We start from the raw sequence: 20,465 nt of genomic DNA on the forward strand, positions 1-20,465 counted from the left end.
GGCCAGTACAGATAACTACTACTAAGTGACTTCATTCTAGAAATTCCTGAATGTCTAGTGTGGAATTCCTTTAACATTTGATCTTGTAATGAGGCAGGCACTACGATCATCTGTGCATACATAAGCACATTATCACATATCAAACACAAGTTCAAAACTGTGTTTCATCCAACAAAACACATTTTTCATTTGTTTCTTCTGATCTCTCTATTTTTTCATTTTCATAATAAACTCATCCATCTCCGCCTTAATTTTTATTTCATCCAATATGATAGGTAATTCATGCACAACATTGCATAATATACCTTTTATTCCATTTTCGGCTCTTAACGCCACTATCACTGTGTCTCCTAGTGGTTCACTATATTTTAGTATTAAACCTCAACAAACTATCTGAATGTACCTATTTTTTAGACAGCAAATACTCCATTTTTAAGTCATGATTCCCTAAGATCATTCCCCAGCATTGCATTCTGTTGGCTGCATGTGTGGGAATACAATTTTTTACCCATAGATTGATAATAATGGGTGGTGGTCTGTCTGCAAGCAGAATTGTCTTCCAAGGATAAATTTATGGAATTTCATTACCACAAATATGATGGCTAATTCTTCCTTCTCTATTTGACTGTAAATTTTCTCAGCCAGAAATAAGGAATGCATGAGCTACAGCTTTCATGCTAGCATCTTCATAATTGTGTAAATTCACAGCTCCAATACCATTTTCACTAGTGTCTGATGCCACTACCGTTTGTAAATTCGGGTCAAAATGTGATAATGAGAATTCTGACATTAAGAAATTTCTTCCAAAGCTTCTTGGTACTTGTCTGACCAGTTTCACTTAAATACTCTTATAAGTCGATACTGTTTTCTCCTGTGTTAGCAGTGCTATTAAATCACATGTTAAAGTCATCTCTAAAGATTTCCTTAAGAAATTATAGCCAGCACTCATTTGCTTCAGATACGAAACGTCATAACAAACCACTGCTGGTTACAATTTCTCCTGAAAATCTAAAATGATAACCGTAACAAGCTCTTACTTTTGTTTCCAGTCATACTAATCTTTTTTGGTTTCAGTTTCAAAGATGTAAAGAAAACTTCCAAGATATCCGGCACGACCATTACTCATTTTACTCTTGATCTAACAAAATCAGTTCCTTGATTAATTAACAATCTATCTGGGACACGAGCAATTCAACAGCAGAATCCTCAACGACTTCTTCGAACCCTCCATCATTTGCAAGTGTCCCATCACCTAAGTTTGATGTAGAATTTGTTCTTGTGGAAAATTTATAGAATTTTATTTTTCTAAGCATCATACATAGTTGAGGGTCCCACTTTATCCCATGACACAACAATTATCTCTTCTGTTTATCTTCACCAGAATTCCAGCTTTTGAAAATTCAGAAAGACGAAAGAAATTTCTAAATTATCAGTATGGCAACACCATATCGATTACCCCCCAATTACATGAGACATCAAGGCAATTCTGGCAGACACTTTGTTGGACGACATTATGAGAGGGAAGAACTGAAGATCTTGATCAAGGATGAAGATACTCAAATAATACAAGTTTATGGACTGCCTTATGTTGGCAAAACAAGTCTTGTGAAAACTGTAAGAAATTTACTATTGTTTTCTCTTTTCTTTACGTTAACCTTATTGCATTTTGCCTTTCTGTAGGTTATTAGGGATCCTTGAGGTTTTACAGTTAAGTTACTGACTAAAGAGAAAAGCATTTCTTGTTCAATCCCATACAATGGCAGTCACTGAAGTCTTTGTACCGTTTGGTGAGTTGATGGTTGACCTATGATCAAAGGTATTTCTCCTGTAACCATTCTGTCTATGGCAATGATCATATTATTTAATGTATCCTGTCCTATGTTATGAAGAAGATGGGCAGTTTGAGAGAAGTTTGACTGCTTTATATATTATGTATGTAAGTGAGTGGGTAGGTAGATAGGTAGGTAGGTAGGTAGGTAGGTAGACAGGCAGGTAGACAGGCAGGTAGGTAGGTAGGTAGGTAGGTAGGTAGGTAGGTAGGTAGTTAGGTAGTTAGTTAGGTAGGTAGGTAGGTAGGTAGATAGGTAGGTAAGTAGGTAGACAGTTAGGTAGATAGGTAGGTATGTATGTATGTAGGTAGGCAGGTAGGTAGGTAGATAGGTAGGTAGGTAGGTAGGTAGGTAGGTAAGTAGGTAGGTAGGTAGGTAGGTAGGTAGGTAGATAGGTAGGTATGTAGTTAGGTTGGTAGGTAAGTAGGTAGGCAGTTAGGTAGATAGGTATGTATGTATGTATGTATGTATGTAGGTAGGCAGGTAGGTAGGTAGGTAGGTAGGTAGGTTGGTAGGTAGGTAGGTAGGTAGGTAGGTAGGTAGGTAGGTAGGTAGGCAGACAGGTGTGTATATGTGTGTTTGTGTGTGTCTGTATGTTTGCATCTCCTCGGCTTGACATTGTAGATTTCTTGTAAATGAATGTCGTTAACTTCCAATATTCCATGGAAATTTCCTATAGAGAAATATTTCCTTGGAAACAAGTAAGTTTGGTGTCAGGGGGGCATCTGGCTGTAGAGGGTCTGCCAGTTTGACTGAAAACTGGTAAGCTGGGGAGATTCACCAGGTTCCACTCTAATTTGTCATGGTTTCTACAGATGGGTGCCCCTCCTAACACCAACCACTGCAAGAGTGTAAGGGGTGTTTTTCACGTGCCAGTTACGAAACACCAGCATCAGCCCTGACTACGACCTCACTTGACTTGACAGATCTTCTCAAGCACAAGAATAATTGATTGATAGACAGAGAGTGAGAGAGATGTAGATGAAATAAGAGATGGATAGTAAAAGAGATGAAGCAACTGTGTAATTAATAGAAAGATAATTAAAGAGATAGAATGGCAAAGTGACAAACTGTTATCCAGAAAGATACTTAGACAAACTGTAAGATGAATATGAAGGAATATAAAGGATACCCTGAACTAATGCATAGACAAAAGAATAGACAAAGAAACAGTTATTGAGAGGGAGTAATAAAGTCAGACAGAGAAAGAGAAAAACTGAGAGACCAATAAAATGATAAGTGAATCTATGGAAATCTTTGAACTTGTTCTAATGTTATGTTTCTAATATGACAGGTCTGTCAAGAATTGAAGGATGAAATCAACCCCGAAAGACTCCACATAAAACACATCCATATTTCTAATAATAGCAGTTGGTCTGATATTTCCAACATGTACAATACATTCACCAATTGTTCCAGTATCACCAACACGAAATGGAAAATTTGTATTTTTGATGATTTCCAGAACATTCAAGAAAGCTTCCTTCCAGGTTTCCAGGAGCTTTGCGACAATGACTTTTCACTGCACAGAAATCTAAAAATCATTCTCATTTTAAGTGGTGGAAAACCATTTCAGTTTGATAGAATCAGATTTGCAGAGTGTAAAGTGAGTCCATTGTCCATTAAAGATGCCCAGCTTCTTTTCGGTCGCTGTTCAGACATTGAGACGGATGATGAGAACAAAGAACAAATACACAACATCATCAGATATGCCTGTGGCCTGCCAGGACTTCTTATTTACTTTGCAGAAAAATTCTCCCAGTTTCGTCATAATTTCTCTTTTAATGATATCTACAAAATGATTTGTGATGAAACCAAGCTCAATGACTGGCTGGACGAATGTACAATTAACAGACGTAATATCAAACAAGAAATGGACAAGTACTTTTCTCAACTCTCTCACGAACAGCAAGAAGCTCTCAAAGTGCTTTCATATTTTCCTGGAAGATTTGGTATTGAGGAAGCTGTTGAAATGACTGGTTCTTCTAGTCAACCAGCTTCCAAGATGCATGTTTTGATGCCACTTGTGGAGCAAGGTTTGATCAGTTCAGATTTAGAATTACAGTATTTCCAAGTACAAGAATTAATACGTGCAATTACTAAACAACAGATTGACAATGTACACAGCAATGATTTGGTAAAGCTCAAATATACAAACATTATTGGGAAAAGTCTGATGAAGGCTCAAGATATTTATGATAAAGGCCTCATATATGAAGCACTCGGAATAATGAACAACAACTGGGAAAATATTTCGTTTCTGATGAAGAAAGGGATTGATGCACCCTCAGATGGTAGGACATATGGAGTTTATTATGAGGTAAGATATTTTGTCCTTAACAACGTGTCTTGTATCTTGTGTTGTAAGTCAGTCTTTCATATGTCGCATTTTCGTTTAACCTGAGTTACATCTTCCCACATCTTTACCATTGGTTCTCAATTGAGGGCCATATGGCCCATGGAGGTCCATATAAGAGTTTGCATGCACATCCAAAACTTGCCATTCACCAGTTCCCCGTTCGCCTGTCATATGCAGTGACTATCAGTAAATCACAACAGAAGACTTTTAATAAAATGGGGCTATTCTTACCTGAACCTGTATTCAGCCATGGCCAGGTATATGCTGTCAGGTATAAGGTGGCGAGCTGGCAGAAACGTCAGCACGCCGGACGAAATGCTTAGCCATATTTCGTCTGCCGTTACGTTCTTGGTTCAAATTCCGCCGAGGTCGACTTTGCCTTTCATCCTTTCGGGGTCGATAAATCAAGTACCAGTTACGCACTGGGGTCAATGTAATCGACTTAATCCGTTTGTCTGTCCTTGTTTGTCCCCTCTGTGTTTAGCCCCTTGTGGGTAGTAAAAGAAATAGGTCAGGTATATGCTGCATTCTCAAGGGCTTGCAAATGATCTGATGTGAAACTTAAAGTTATCAACACTGACAAAGAAGGGAAAAGTAGTAGAAAGAATTATTATTATTATTATTATTTTTTTTTATTATTATTATTATTATTATTATTTCCCTGGGGCAGAAAAGATTTGAAATCATTAATATTTTTCATAAAAACGTTGATTTCAAATTTTGCTACAAGGCCAGCAATTTGTGGGAAGAGGAAAATTGATTTGAACTCAGAACACGAAGGCAGACAAAATGCCACCAAGCATTCTGTTTAGTGTGCTAATGGTTCTGCCAGCTCACCACATTATTTCTACAGACAAAATATTAACACATGTTACTGTCTTTGTCTTTTAGATAACATTAAAAGCCTCAGATATACTGATGCTATGTCACCCTAGAGATTCAAGACAGTTTTTCCAAGCATGTCTACAAAACTCCCTGTTATTTGGTAATGAAGAAGAACAAGCTCTTATGAATATAGCATATGGTGTATCATTGACAGATTTACCAGGTATGATATGACGATGGTGTGTAGATTTTGTCATCCCACTGATGTAGATAATATGCTTAACAGGAATGTTGAGCATTTAGCACCATTTTTTGTATATTTTGCTAAATACTGAAGAGGTGTTTACGAGATTATATAATGTTTCTAAAAGCAATTACGTAATACTAGCAGTAATTTACCAAAATACGTGTATGTTTCATAAAGCATGATTTCTATACTTTATTAACATTCTATACATATATCCATACATGCATGCTCCCATCCCTATATATGTATGTACATAAACATTTGGAAGGCAGCTCCTTGAGCAACCTTCTTTGTCCGATAACCTTGAACACATGACCAAAGAAGTCATAATTTTAAAACATACTTAGGTCAGACACAAATGTGAATCATATTAATTCTGCAGGAGCTGGTATGAATTTTTTCAGAGGGATCTGAGGGGGTGACCAGGGAAATTTTTCTGAAACTGGATGATTTGATATGGAATAACCCATATACATATATATTCATATATATATACATATGCATGCATGCATGCATCCATCCATCCATACATACATACATACATATATATATATATATTATATATATATATATATATATATATGTATATATACATATATATATATATATGTGTGTGTGTGTGTGTGTGTGTGTGTGTGTGTGTGTGTGTGTGCGTATATATATATGTATATATATATATATATATATATATACTAGCAGAATTGCCCGGCGATGCTCGGGGCTGGATTGCTTGAAAGTACTGTTAATGATTGCACTGAATTATGATGATTATTCAGGCAAATATCGATATAAGTTTACGGTGGGAGATAAGGACTTAACGATCAAACGTGTGCCATTGCATTTTTTTTGGGGGGGAACCAAATTTCTATAGGGGCACCAACTTTAAGTTTGAGAATGTGTGGTGGTAGTCCGGTGGGCTCAAAGGAATTGAGTACCTCTGTTGGATAGTTGATGACGTCCTCTGCGTCAGGAGTTGTATCGATAGACTTATATACATAGACATCCCCAGGAATGAGTTTTAGCATTTCATCATTAATATGGTGAACAGTTTTATTCCTCGGGGCCAGAATAGCCCTTTGGCCAATCCAATCCATATTCTGATAATTAGCTTGTAGATCTGGGAACACTGCATCTCTGAGATCAGAAGGCGTTTTAACAATGGTACAAATGGAATCGATGGCAATATTACCATTTTCATCCCCTGGTATTTTGCCTTCGCCAAGTGCAAGGAGGGTGTGAGAAAATGCTGCTGATGTGATATTATGTCGCATATAAACACGCATATTGGTGTGAAATTTGAGAATCTTCACCAGTGGCCACAATGTGGATGACTTAAGACACGCACTTACTGCATCAGTTCTAGTCCCTTTGGGAATAACGGGAAGTGTTTGTCGGAAGTCCCCTGAAAGAAGAAGTGTTATGCCTCCCATGGGAGCTGAAGAGTGTTTGATGTCTCTGAGCGATCTATCTAGTGCCTCAAGAGCACCTCTGTGGGCCATCGTGCATTCATCCCAAACGATAAGCTTGCATCGTCCAATTTTAAAACAATAACCAAAGCCCCTTCTCCAAAAGGGGGAGGGTTACGGTTTACAATTATTTAACAAATGCAACACAACAACGTTTCCCTGACGAGGAACCAACAAACGTGATTACAATAGTCAAACAGTAATAATAATAACAACAAACCTTTTTAATGTATCCCCATTTATGTGAAACCACTTATTCAAGTTCAAGTCATTGATGCAATTTTATACGAATTGCTAATACACACACACATAATAAGGGTGAAAAATTGAATATTAAGTTGATTAATATGAATTGAAAACCAGTGGTGTAGCATATAAGACCATAGCGGATCTTCTTGTAGCAAAAAGGATGACCAGTATTAATTGCTCATCCCTTTTATATAAATACTTTCACTTTAATTGTTGCACACTTGCAAAGAGAAAGGAGGAGAAAGTGTAGTGGTAATGGTAGGAGTGAAGCACTTGAAATGAAAGAGGGAAATCGTAAAATATTAAGTTTTCTCGAATTTTTTCTTAATTGGGGGTGAAATTGAAAAAAACTTTACATGCCATGACCCAATGGATTCTACTTTGAAAAATGATAGGTAAATTCCAATTGAATAAATTCTATATTGCAGAATTGTATAAAAAACGAACGGTTTGGGAGGCAGAGAAAATCTGCCTTTTATCATAAGAGATACACACACACATAATAAGGGTGAAAAATTGAATATTAATTTGATTAATATGAATTGAAAACCAGTGGTGTAGCATATAAGACCATAGCGGATCTTCTAGCAAAAAGGATGACCAGTATTAATTGCTCATCCCTTTTATATAAATACTTTCACTTTAATTGTTGCACACTTGCAAAGAGAAAGGTGGAGAAAGTGTAGTGGTAATGGTAGGAGTGAAGCACTTGAACTGAAAGAGGGAAATCGTAAAATATTGAGTTTTCTCGAATTTTTTCTTAATTGGGGGTGAAATTGAAAAAACTTTACATGCCATGACCCAATGGATTCTACTTAGAAAAATTATAGGTAAATTCCAATTGAAGAATTTCTGTATTGTAGAATTGTGTAAAAAACGAACGGTTTGGGAGGCAGAGAAAATCTGCATTTTATCATAAGAGATGCATTGAGTACTGTTCTCACTTATGGGCAGGTGCTCCTGCAGATTGTTTCACTCTGTTGGGCTGCATTCGATGCTGTATTCATATTCTATTGGTCCTGATCTATCTTCTAAATTGGATTCACTCTCTCATCGTCATCATGTGGGTCTTCCTTGTCCCTTTTCTATAAGTATTTCCATAGACATTGTTCAGCTGAGCTCTCCTCTCTGGTTCCTCCTCCAAGAACTTATCACCGATCAACCAGACTTGTATCCATCAGTATCCCGTGCAACCTCCTAAGCGCCGTAAAGCCCTTTACAGAACCAGTTTCTTCCCTCACGCCTCTGAACTTTGGAATTCCCTTCCACAGTCTTCTTTTCCGCTTTAATATGTCCTTCAGTCTTTTAAGTCTAATGTACATCTTCACCTATTGACTTCTGTCTGGTGTCCATTTTATTCTAGTAACTCTTAGGTTTTCAGTGCTCTAAGGATCCTGTAATTAGTGAATGCTTTAAAAAAAGAAAATACATACATATATATTTGTATATATAAATGGATGAATAAATTATCCTTTGTTTACTGTTAACATGGAAAATGTTGAGATAGGTTCTCTTTCTTTCCTGATGAGAAGATTGTAATTGACACCGTTTATTCCTTTGGAATAAAACCAATGTTGTCTTCGAAACATATGTCGATAGTAAAAGAATTTGAATAGCATCTGCATTCAACTTCATTTATTTACTTGTATTTGTATATATGTATACATATACGATGGGCTTTTTTCAGTTTCTTTCAACCAGATCCACTCATAAGGCTTTGGCCAGCCTAAGGCTATAGCAAAGACACCTGTCCAAAGTGTAATGCAGTGGGGAGAACTCAGAACCCTTTGGTTGAGCAGGAATGTTCTTACCACACAACCATGTCGGAGCCTTTTAATGAATAATTGATGATAAACATCATTTGTCTGCTGTGTGAATTGAACACACCATGCTATATTGAAAAGGCAATGGAATACAAATTAACACTTGAACCACATTACCACTATGTAATACATGTGAGTCTTTAAGTTTATTAATTACTGGTTGAGACGCCATATCTCGTTATGAAATCATAATACGCTACTGGGTATATGAAAGGCTTATCAGTTGATACTGTGCTGTTGTACAATGCATATACACCCATTACTTATTTTTAATACTGATTGGTCTGTTGTTGTTGTTGCTGCTGCTGTCATTGTTGCTGACCTCCAGGTCAGTTTTGATAGAATGACCTCTGATTGAAGGTGTTCTATCTGATCATACCATTTTCTATGTATATCAATAACTACATCATCTAGTGTGCTCTTCCTTTTGTAAGATGACTCATTGTGATTTGAGTGAAATTTAGCTGTTATTTCTGACAATATTGAGTTAATGTGTAGAGGCTACCATTGCCAGTGATGTTGTCTGCTGCTTTTTTATTATTTGTAGATGTTGCTGTTGTTGTTGTTGTAGGTGTAGCTATTACTTTGGGCATCATTGTAACACAGAATATTTCCTTGTGTTTTCCACAGGTTATGGAGAATACAAAGAAGCCATGGAGCACTACAAGAAGGCTTTGGATGTATTGAAATCGAGAAACATCCAGTACCGACGGGTGCTGCTGTACAATAGCATGGCAGACAACGCTTATATACGGGGAAATCAGGTGGAAGCCTTGAAGTATGTCGTACAAGTCAGATGAAAATCTCTCTCCCTCCCACTCTCTCTCTCTCTCCCACTCTCCTCTCTCTCTCTCTCTCTCCTCTCCACTCTCTCTCTCTCTCTGTCTCTCTCTATCTATCATCTCTCTCCCTATCCCACTCTCTCTCTCTCTCTCTCTCTCTCTCTCTATTCTATCTCTTATATCTATTATACTATCTCCAACCTTCTTTCTCTATTCTCTGTTTTCCTTTCTTCCTCATTCATCTCTAACTTTTCCTCACTCCCACTTTTGTTCTTTAGTATAATGTGGTGGTGGTGGTGGTGGTTGTGGTGGTATCGATGATGATGATGATGATGATGATGATAAGGATAATGATGATGATGATGATGATGATGATGATGATGATGATAACTGCTTGATTTGTTCCTCAGTTTTGCAGAAATGGGTTACAACATGACCGTTAATGATGCGAGTCCACAGATGGTGCAGGATGCGAAGATCAAATGTGCCTCTACCCTGGCCTACAACCTCTCATTTGTTGGTAATAACTGTATTATGTCTCTCATGGTGGTGATGGTGGTGGTGGTGGTGGTTTTATTTGGCCCCAGGTCAGCACTTGTTGAGCAGATCTATGATCAAAAGTCTACCAGCTGTAAAAAGTCTAACCTTTTTCTTATGTGTAGGGAAACAAGGGGTACATTGTCTAATGTGCCCTTTTATTAATAAGGCAGTGATTTGCAAGGGAAATTTTGATTGTTATCTATTTCTAGCAAGTTGAGTATCCACATAGAGGCTTCTTTGTTGATTTGCAGTTGTGGTCATGTGTAATATGTGACAGAATGTGGTTTGTGTCTGGTAATAGTTGCCATGAGTGAAGGCACAGGTCTTAGTGTTAGACTCATGATCATAAGATTGTGGTTTCAATTCCTGGAGTGGGCGATGTGTTGTTTTCTTGAACAAAACACTTCATTTTTTCGTTGCTCCAGTCCAGTCAGCTGGAAAAAGTGAGTTATCCTGTGATGGACTGGTGTCCCATCCAGGTGGGAAATATTTACGCCATGGAAACTGGGAAACTGGCCTTTATGAGTCGGTGTGATGGTGTTGTTGTTTAGTCAGGGGCCTTTCTCCTGACTATGCGCATGTCTGACATGTAGCTAAACCGACTGCAAGACTAGTTACAATCCACAGACCCATAGCCCAACATGTACCATGTATGCAAAGCTGAAGACTACATTATAGATTCTGTCATGTGGTTGTTAAGTGTATGTGGACATGAGGGGATGCTGAGAAAGTTCCTGGCTTTGAGTTAAGGAAAGTGCAGGAGGATCAGTTAATTATGATTTTACTCAACATATTCCCCTCACAGATTCTCACATTTGCTGCAGAGGTCCTTCAGTTTTTCTAAGTCCTGTAAAAGAATTTAGAAAGTTGGGCCCCCAACTAGGTCTTTCACGATATCCTTAAAGCCAGGCACTTTCCAGCACCCCCTCATAAAACATGTGATTATGTACACACAAGAGGACGCTGAAAAGTTCCAAGTTTTGATAAAAGAAAATAGAGGAGGATCAATTAATTATGATTTTATTGCCAGGTGGTTGGTGTTAGGACAGGAATCCAGGTGTAAAAACTGTGCCAAAACAGACACAGAAGTCTAGCACAGGCTCATGCCTGGTCAGCTCCTATCAAACATTCCAACCCATGCCAGCATGGAAGGTGGACTTTAAATGATGATGACGATGACAATGATATTCCCCTCTCAGATTCACATACGTCCTACAGTCGTCCTTCAGTTTTTCTAAGCCCTGTAAAAGAACTGTTTTACCCCCAGCCAGATCTTTCTCGATAGCCTTAAAACCAGTAACTTTTCATCACCCCACTTAGATGAACATGTTTATCTTTCACCTGTCCAGGTGTACCAAAGGTAAGTGTGTTTATATACTCATACAATGATTCTTCTACTTCTTGTTCTACTTCTTCTTCTTCTTCTTCTTCTTCTTCTTCTTCTCTTCTTCTTCTTCTCTTCTTCTTCTTCTTCTTCTTCTTCTTCTTCTTTGCAGGTTATTATGATAAATGTGAGAAAATATTGACAGAAAACTTAAAGAAAATGTCAGGCTTGACTACTCCTGTTTTATCTAAAATGCTGAATACAATGGGTGTTAATTACGAAAGGAGTAAGTATGGTACCACCAGCCCCCTTTTTTCCCCTAAATATTTTGTTACTTTCTATTTAAGCACAGGTGTGGCTGTATGGTGAAGAATTTTGTTTCCCAAAAACGTGGTTTTGAATTCAAGCCCACTGCATGGCACCTTGGGTAGATGGTTTCCACTATGGCCCTGAGACAACCAAGTCAATTTGTGTGAGTGGATGTGGTTGACAGAAACTGATAAAAGCCATATATTTGTGTGTGTGTGTGTGTGCGTTTATGTTTATGAGTGTATTGCTATCTCCCTACCTTGACTTTGCATGATAGTTGTAAACGAATGTCACTGTCATCCATGCAGTGTTGTTCATTTACAGTCTTCTGTGAAAGCATCTCTGGCCATAGGGAAATATTACGTTTATATCATTTCATTTTGTCTTTTAACAGATGGTTCACAATATAATAAAGCAATCAAATTTTATAATGCTGCACTTAGTGAAAGATTGAAAATTGTTACTGTAAATCCAAAGATATCTGTGATATCGTACTGTAATGTAGCAAATTTATTATCCCGAAACTTTGGCAAACACAGTAAGTACAGAGTTTTAAGTTTTAAGTAAAATCTAAAACTACAAATATAAATATTTGGTCGTTTTCTTTATTAATTTTTCTTAAGGTGACAAGCTGGCAGAAGCGTTAGCGTGCCAGGTGAAATGCTTAGCGGCATTTCATCTGTCTTAACGTTCTGAGTTCAAATTCCACCGAGGTCAACTTTGCATTTCATTGTTTTGGGGTCGATAAATTACGTACCAATTGCATACTGGGGGTTGATCTAATCGACTGCCCCCCCACTACAAACACCAACACCAAAAGTTTCAGGCCTTGTCCCTAGAGTAGAAAAGAATATTTCTCCTTCTTAAGATGGTGAACTGTCAGAATTACCAACACGTTGGGCAAAGTTGTTAGTGGCATTTTGTCCATTTATATATTCTGAGTTCAAATTCTGTCAAGGTTGAATTTTAGCTTTCATCATTTTGAGGTCAATAAAATAAGTACCAGTAGTATACTGGAGTCAATGTAATTGATTTACTCACCTCCCCTGAACTTGCTAACCCTAATATGAAACCCATATTTCATACAATCAACATGACTTTACCTTTCATCCTTTCGGGGTCAATAAAGCAGGTACCAGTCAAACACTGGGGTTGATGTAATCAACTTACCCCCTCCCCAAAATTGCTGGCTTTGTGCCAAAATTTGAAACTAATATTTCTCCTTCTTCCTCCAGGTAAAGCACTTCAACTCCTGTTCAGTGCCAAGGATATCCAAAAGAAGCATAGATGGCTACACATGAACACCTCCTTGGTATTGCATTACACTGGTTATGTGTATCTGAGAATGTAAGTACTTTGGTTTGATAAGCCTCATTGGTCAAGTGCATTTGAGATTGGAAGTAGTTTTGTTTGACCAACCAGATTAACTGAATGTATTTGCGAATGTAAGTAATTGGTTGATTGTGAATGTGAGGCTGTGTGTAATTTAGACAAACAGTATTCCAAGAGTTAAACATGATTTTATTTATGCTGCTCAAGTTGGTCCTGAATCACAAAATTCTCCACATTGAGTCAAGAAGATATAAGAAACTTAATGCCACATGTGTGGTAGCTACATACAAACGCTTAAACATGAATATTTGATTTAAAGGTGATTTCCCTCCTTCTAGGACTGCAGCTGGGATATACCAAAAATATGTGCTTCTAGTGTGTTTGGAACAGCTGCAATGACAGGAATCATTCCACTGTAAGAGACTGGCCTAAAAGAGAGGAGCGCATAGTTGGTCGGTACAGTGTGCAGCATATACCACTTGTAGACCCGTAAAAGATCTTCCTGGATTAAACATGGTGATACCCGGTACCATGCCGTACTCAAGAAGACCCGTACTCTGATGCAGAAGTGTTAAGATTGATCCTTCTGGTGGTGCAAATCTCTTTTGGTGGTACCAAATAAAAGTAGCTCTGCAATGTCATGTAATAGCACCCACATGGTTCCATGTAAAGGCGCCCATGTGGTGCAATGTAAAAGCAACCAGCACATCTGTGAAGGGGTTGGTGTTAAGAATGGCATCCAGCTATAGAAACCTTGCCAAATCAGACTGGGGTCTGATGCAGCTCCCCACCTTGCCAGTTCTGGTCAAATCATCCAGGTACCACTCAAACACTGGACAACGGACATTACATGATGATGATGAACATATACATACATTGCTCCATGTTTGCTGTCATATAACACATGTCTGGAGCATGCAGCCATTAGTATGACCATGTAAGGAGTTTGTGTATTGGAACTCTTCTCTGCACACACGGAAGAGAGAGTTTCTTACTATTAACACATACACAAAAACATATCGTGTGTGTGTATGTATGTGTATATATATATATGTGTTTGTGTTATATATTTATATATATATATATATATATATATATATATATATATATATATATATATATATATATAAATAAATAAATAAGGATAAGATTGTTAATTTAAATAAAATAACGATCTTATCAAGTGGCCAGCATGGAAATAAAAACCTTCAAAGGTAATAATTATTATTAAAATTATAAATTGGGGTATCTACGAGATACCACCATGCTGAAAATAGCAGCCAGGATCTAACTCTAGAAATCCGGGATCTAGAATTATCCAGTAATTTTTTACTAGTTTTATTTTGTCCTTTCGTCTTCTCTCCTTGTGCTATATGAACACTTAAGGTGGTTTTAGAGTCAGATCCTGGCTGCTATTTTCAGCATGCCGGTATCTCGTAGATACCCTAAGTTATAATATATATATATGTGTGTGGGGGTGCAATGGCCCAGTAGTTAGGGCAGCGGACTCGTAGTCGGAGGATCATGGTTTCAATTCCCAGACTGGGCATTGTGTGTGTTTATTGAGCAAAAACACCTAGAGTTCCACAAGGCTCTGGCAGGGGGTGGGTGTAGCGACCCCTGTTGTACACTTTCACCCCAATTTTCTCTCACTCTCTCTCCCTGTTTCTTGAGTAACTGCTATTACCACCACTGCCATCGCCACCACCACTGTCATGACAATCACCACCTCCACCACCACTACCAGAACCACCACCATTTCCATCACTACCACTGTTACCATCTTCACCACCACTGCCGCCTTCACCACCATCACCACCTCTAACTGCCACCTGTACAATTACTGCTACCACCACCACCACCACCACTACAACCACTACCACCACCATCAGCATCTCCATCACCACTACTATTGCAACAATTACCATCATCACCACCATCACCACCACTCACTGCCACCTGTACTATTACTGCTACCACCACCACCATCACCATTGCCACTATCACCATCATCATCACCACCATCACCACCTCTCACTGCCACCTGTACTATTACTGCTACCACCACCACCACCACCACCACCACCACCACCACCATCTCACCACCACCATCACCACCATCACCACCACTCACTGCCACCTGTACTATTACTGCTACCACCACCACCACTACCACCACCACCACCACCACCATCATCTTCACCACCATCATCACCACCATCACCACCACTCACTGCCACCTGTACTATTACTGCTACCACCACCACCATCACCATTGCCACTATCACCATCATCATCACCACCATCACCACCTCTCACTGCCACCTGTACTATTACTGCTACCACCACCACCACCACCACCACCACCATCTTCACCACCACCATCACCACCATCACCACCTCTCACTGCCACCTGTACTATTACTGCTACCACCACCACCACCACCACCACCACCATCTTCACCACCACCATCACCACCATCACCACCACCACTACTACCACTTTGGACTCGATCTTACCATTGAACCACTACGGCCATCATATTCCAGGCATGAAATCTCCTACAGCCTGACATTTTTTCATGAGGCTTTGGATATCTACAACCAGATACACCCAAACTACACCGGAAAGATGAATGTCATTCATGCGATTGCGCACTGCTATCTGCTGAAAGAGGAATTCGGAAATGCCAAGAGTTGTTTCAAGGACATGCTCGAAGGTTACAGTGACCGTTTGTTGAGCGGTTCGTCAGAGGCTGAATCACCCTCTCTGGCTTTAGAACACATGGTTTATCTTAATTTGGAAAACCCTCAGGTATGGTTAATTATCATATATGTTGTCATTGTTGATTGATAGATTGACTGATAGATAGATGGTGGACAGATTGATGGATTGATGATGGATATTTATTGATGGATTGATGATGAATTGATTATTTGATCGATTACTGGATTGATTGGTGGATTAATTGATGGATTGATTGATTGGTTGATTGATGGATTGATAATTGATTGATTGATGATTGATAAATTGGTAATACTTCTAAAATACAAAAATATTGGATCATCCCATAAATAATGTGGTTTCTTTTATTTTTTCAAAATTAAGATAATTAAAATCTTTTTTAATCTAAATGTTACCCTCCTTCATTTTCTACAATGCTCTTCCATTATTTATCTGGTAGACTTGCAAGGGCCTTTTACCAAAATTCATTTGTCCATAAATAAAATACTCTTCCAGTACGGTTCGGACCTTAAATCCTTAAAAATGTTTTAGCCCGAAGGCCGCGGCCATGCTGGGGCAACACCTTGTCTACATAATTCATATTTTTCCTGTCCAAATTATTTTGAAGAGTGTGGAATAAATGATAATCAGATGGAGCAATGTCTGGTGAATATGCTGGGTGGGGCATCGTTTCCCATTCAAACTGCTCCAGCTTTGGAAATGTCATCGTCGTATGTAGCCAAGCATTATCCTAATGGAAGTACAACTTCCGTCTTGAAACCAAAGATGGCCGTTTTTCTTCTAACACTGACTTAAGTTGAATGGTTGAATTACCAAACCCAAGATTCTCTGCTAGTTCCTCAACAATTACGATGGGATTTTCTTCCTCTGGGTTTGCAGGTTGTCCTCGTTGAGCTCTACAGATCTTCCAAGATGAAGCCAATCTTCTAGGTTGTAGTTTCCGGCTCGTAATTTCAGGAACCACTATTGACACTGGCTTACACTTATTGTATGACCCCATATACTGTATTAATATTCCTTGCACTTTTCGTTGCATTGTTGCCTTCAAAACTTGCACTAAGAATAAGTACATGGTAAAATTACTACCTGCTATAAAGCAAGTTGATGAAGGTAGTTTATCCCATCCCCCCTCCGACTTTTAATGCATGCAACTGAAAAAATCTCATTTATGGGATGACCCAATATTTTAAGAATGTTTTTAATACAATAACCAGGTGCCCCAGCATGGTCACAGCCTTAGGGTTGAAATGTAAAAAATAAATAAATAAATAAAAGAATGGGTATTTTTAAACATTGAATGGTTAAGAAGATCTCTTTGAGTAAAATAGGAACCAAAGTGGTCCAGAGGGCAGAAAATGGTTGAGAGGCATAGGATTAATGGAAGGATGGGTTGGTATGACTTCTTCATTCTTCAAGTAGCTGCTACCGTGAAGAATTTTATTATGATATGTCAGCTAAAGAAGAGCAAGCTGGCAGAATCGTTACTGTACCAGGCAAAATACTTAACAGATTTTCGTCCGTCTTTACATTCTGAGTTCAAATTCTGCTGATGTCAGTTTTACCTTTCATCCTTTCGGGGTCAATAAAATAAGAACCAATTGAGCACTGGGGTCGATGTAACCAGCCTTCCACCCGATTCGTTGAAATTGCTGGCCTTGTGCCAAAATGCGAAATCAATATTATTCTCTGTATTAAGGTGTCAAACAGGTAGAATCATTAGCATGCTGGGCAAAATGGTTATTGGCATTTCGTCCGCCTTCCCGTTCTGAGTTCAAATTCTGCTGGAGTCAGTTTTGCCTTTTGTTCTTTTGGGGATCAAGAAAATAAGTACCAGTTGAGCACTGGGGTTGATGTAATTTACGCTCACTCCTGAAATTGCTGGCCTTGTGCCAAAATTTGAAACCATAGCGATATGTCAGGTTAGGGCCTCAAGCTGACAGAATCGTTACCTTGCTAGACAAAATACTTACCAGTTTTGCTCCTGGCTCTTTTATGTTCTCAGTTCAGATACTACCAGGGTTGACTTGGCCTTTCATCCTTTCAAGGTCAATAGAATACCAGTTGAGTACTGGGGTCAATATAATTAACTAAACCATTCGTCCATGTTTTTAGGCTTTGTGCCTATAGTAGGAAAAAATTATGTCAGGTATCTCGGTCCTCCATTGGTTTTGGTGATTCCTAAGTTTCGTGAAGTGCCTCCCAACCAATTACTTCAATGGCAGAAACGTTAGCACGCCGGGCAAAATGCTTAGTAGTATTTCGTCTGCCGCTACATTCTGAGTTCAAATTCCGTCGAGGTCGACTTTGCCTTTCATCCTTTCGGGGTCGATTAAATAAGTACCAGTTACGCACTGGGGTCGATGTAATCGACTTAATTTGTTTGTCTGTCCTTGTTTATCCCCTCTATGTTTAGCCCCTTGTGGGCAGTAAATAAATAGGTATGGTAGTTTCCAGAATGTATGAGATCATCTCTCGTGTATGAGTGATATTAGAAATCTAAAGCAACTTCTCTTTGGCCATTTTCCAGCAGGAAAGTCTGTTGGAATTCTACTCTTGTTCTTCAAAGACAAACTAAAAGAAAATATGAAGCGATGCAACATTCCATTTTTCTTCCTGGAAAAAAAAAGCATCAGAACATAGGACCTGGTGCCAGTCCTGCTTCTCAGTTCTAAGATTTGAGCAAAGTCAACTCCAGCATCAGGACGATGCTAGTGCTGCTTGATTGGCTCCCCGTGCCGGTGGCACATAAAAAGCCCCATCCAAACGTGGTCAGTGCCAGCGCCACCTGACTGGCTCCCGTGTTGGTGACACGTAAAAAGCATGAATTACACTCTCAGAGTGGTTAGCATTAGGAAAGGCATCCAGCTGTAGAAACCTTACCAGATCAGATTGGAGCTTGGTGCATCCTACAGGATTGCCAGTCCTCAGTCAAACCGTCCAACCCATGCCAGCATGGGAAACGGACGTTAAATGATGATGATGAAGATAATATATATATATATATATATATATATATATATATATATATATATATATATATATATATATATATATATATATATTAATTTCACTTTCTTTTTATTTTTAGAACCAGCTGATTCATTTGGAGAATCTTTTGAACGAAATAAGACAACTATTGAAACGAAGTGTAAATGAGAAACACAAGCTACGATATTCCAATGCTATTGCCAAGTACCAGTCCTTGAAAATACTCCTGGTAGATAAACTCAACCGAAATGAAGAACGGGCTGGACTCCTCATGGACTCAATCCCTGTTCTTTGTCATTATTGCAAGAGTTTCATTCTTTATTTTAATTGTACTCAAGAGAATTATATTCATAAACTTTGCGGACTGAGATCTAATTTATATGAAATCGATATTCAACAACGATTAAAGATTGTAGAATAAAGAATGGTTTATGATTTAACATTTTTGGTATGATTGACTACATTATAGCTGTTGTCAGTTTAATAGATGAACTCAAACATATCACAGTCTGATGAAGGATAAGCAAGCCGAAACTTCGAAGCCGTGTCAAAGCTGTTCTTGTTAAAGAATAATAAATAAAACGATTGAAAAGGTTGCAAGACGCAACGAAAATTTTAGGATAATAAAAATAAGAAAAACGTGGAAATTTTACCGGTGAGTGTGTTACATAATAAGGCAAAAAAGAAAACGACTCTCCTCAGACACAATAGAATATGCTTCAACACACGAACTCATATAAAGACTCCTGCAAACCAAATCCCAAAACGAAAAATAGTAAATAAATACTCGAGAAAAAGTATTCTGTTTAAAGTAAAATTATTGTCAGATAACCAGATATTGGATAGCTGGATGGTTATCTAAAACACATGTGTTTCCGAGTCAGAGATGGAAGGCATAGAATAAATATTCGACTGTTCCTTGTGGCAGGAGGTGACAAAATGCCACATTTCGTTTGTGGTTGTTGTAAAAAGGAGAGAGCGGGAACGAAATGAAGTCACGGAAAATAATTGTGGAATTTACTAAGAGTTACGTCCCCTGGTCTCTAAATTCTTATGTTTGGCTATAAGAATGCGAATCTATTGGGTAGAAATATGTGTAGGGTGTTAAGGGGTTGGTAGGCGTGTAGGGTGTTAAGGGGTTGGTAGGCGTGTAGGGTTGATAAATGTTTTCGGAGTTCTTTGGTGGGGTTTGAATAGGGGCGCAGATGCCTGAACCTTTAACACCCTGTTTGGGAACGTATTCATATGTGCATTTATATGTATATAGTATTTTTGAAGGCACGTGACTTAGTGGCAAGGGGCCATTCGTCTCGCGGTCGTAAGGCCCTTAGTTCGATTCCCGTTGGCGCGTTGTATCCTTGAGCAAGATACTTTATTTCACGTTGCTCCAGTCCACTCACCTGGCGAACATGAGAAATACCTATGGTTCAAAGGGCCAGCCCAATTACACCCTGCATCATGCTGAAATCTCCCCGAGAACTACGTTAAGTGTATATGTGTCTGTGGAGTACTCAGCCACTTTCACGTTAATTCCACGGCAGGACGTTCCGTTGATCAGATCAACTGGAACCCTCGTCATTGTAACCGACATAGTGTCACTCATATATATATATGGTTTAGCTAAAGACTTGGTTGTGTTCCCAGGA

General features: G+C 38.6%; 1 protein-coding gene across 2 annotated transcripts; it reads left to right on the top strand.

Moving 5' to 3' along the window:
* The first annotated feature begins 1,365 nt into the window (after positions 1 to 1,365).
* LOC115227430 lies at positions 1,366 to 19,259 on the top strand. Of its 2 annotated transcripts, none has more exons than XM_029798264.2 (10): positions 1,366 to 1,614; positions 3,124 to 4,149; positions 5,080 to 5,236; positions 9,429 to 9,576; positions 9,991 to 10,100; positions 11,617 to 11,730; positions 12,148 to 12,291; positions 12,989 to 13,100; positions 15,636 to 15,900; positions 18,920 to 19,259. In XM_029798264.2, the coding sequence occupies exons 1-10, from the start codon at positions 1,435 to 1,437 to the stop codon at positions 19,238 to 19,240; spliced, it is 2,577 nt and encodes an 858-aa protein (XP_029654124.1). In that variant the 5' UTR covers positions 1,366 to 1,434; the 3' UTR covers positions 19,241 to 19,259. The 2 variants fall into 2 exon arrangements, with proteins under 2 accessions (XP_029654124.1, XP_036354516.1); XM_036498623.1 differs by lacking the exon at positions 1,366 to 1,614 and adding an exon at positions 2,898 to 2,901.
* Positions 19,260 to 20,465: the final 1,206 nt, after the last annotated feature.

Source organism: Octopus sinensis, unplaced genomic scaffold (assembly GCF_006345805.1).
Source record: "Octopus sinensis unplaced genomic scaffold, ASM634580v1 Contig03088, whole genome shotgun sequence".
Lineage (NCBI taxonomy): Eukaryota > Metazoa > Mollusca > Cephalopoda > Octopoda > Octopodidae > Octopus > Octopus sinensis.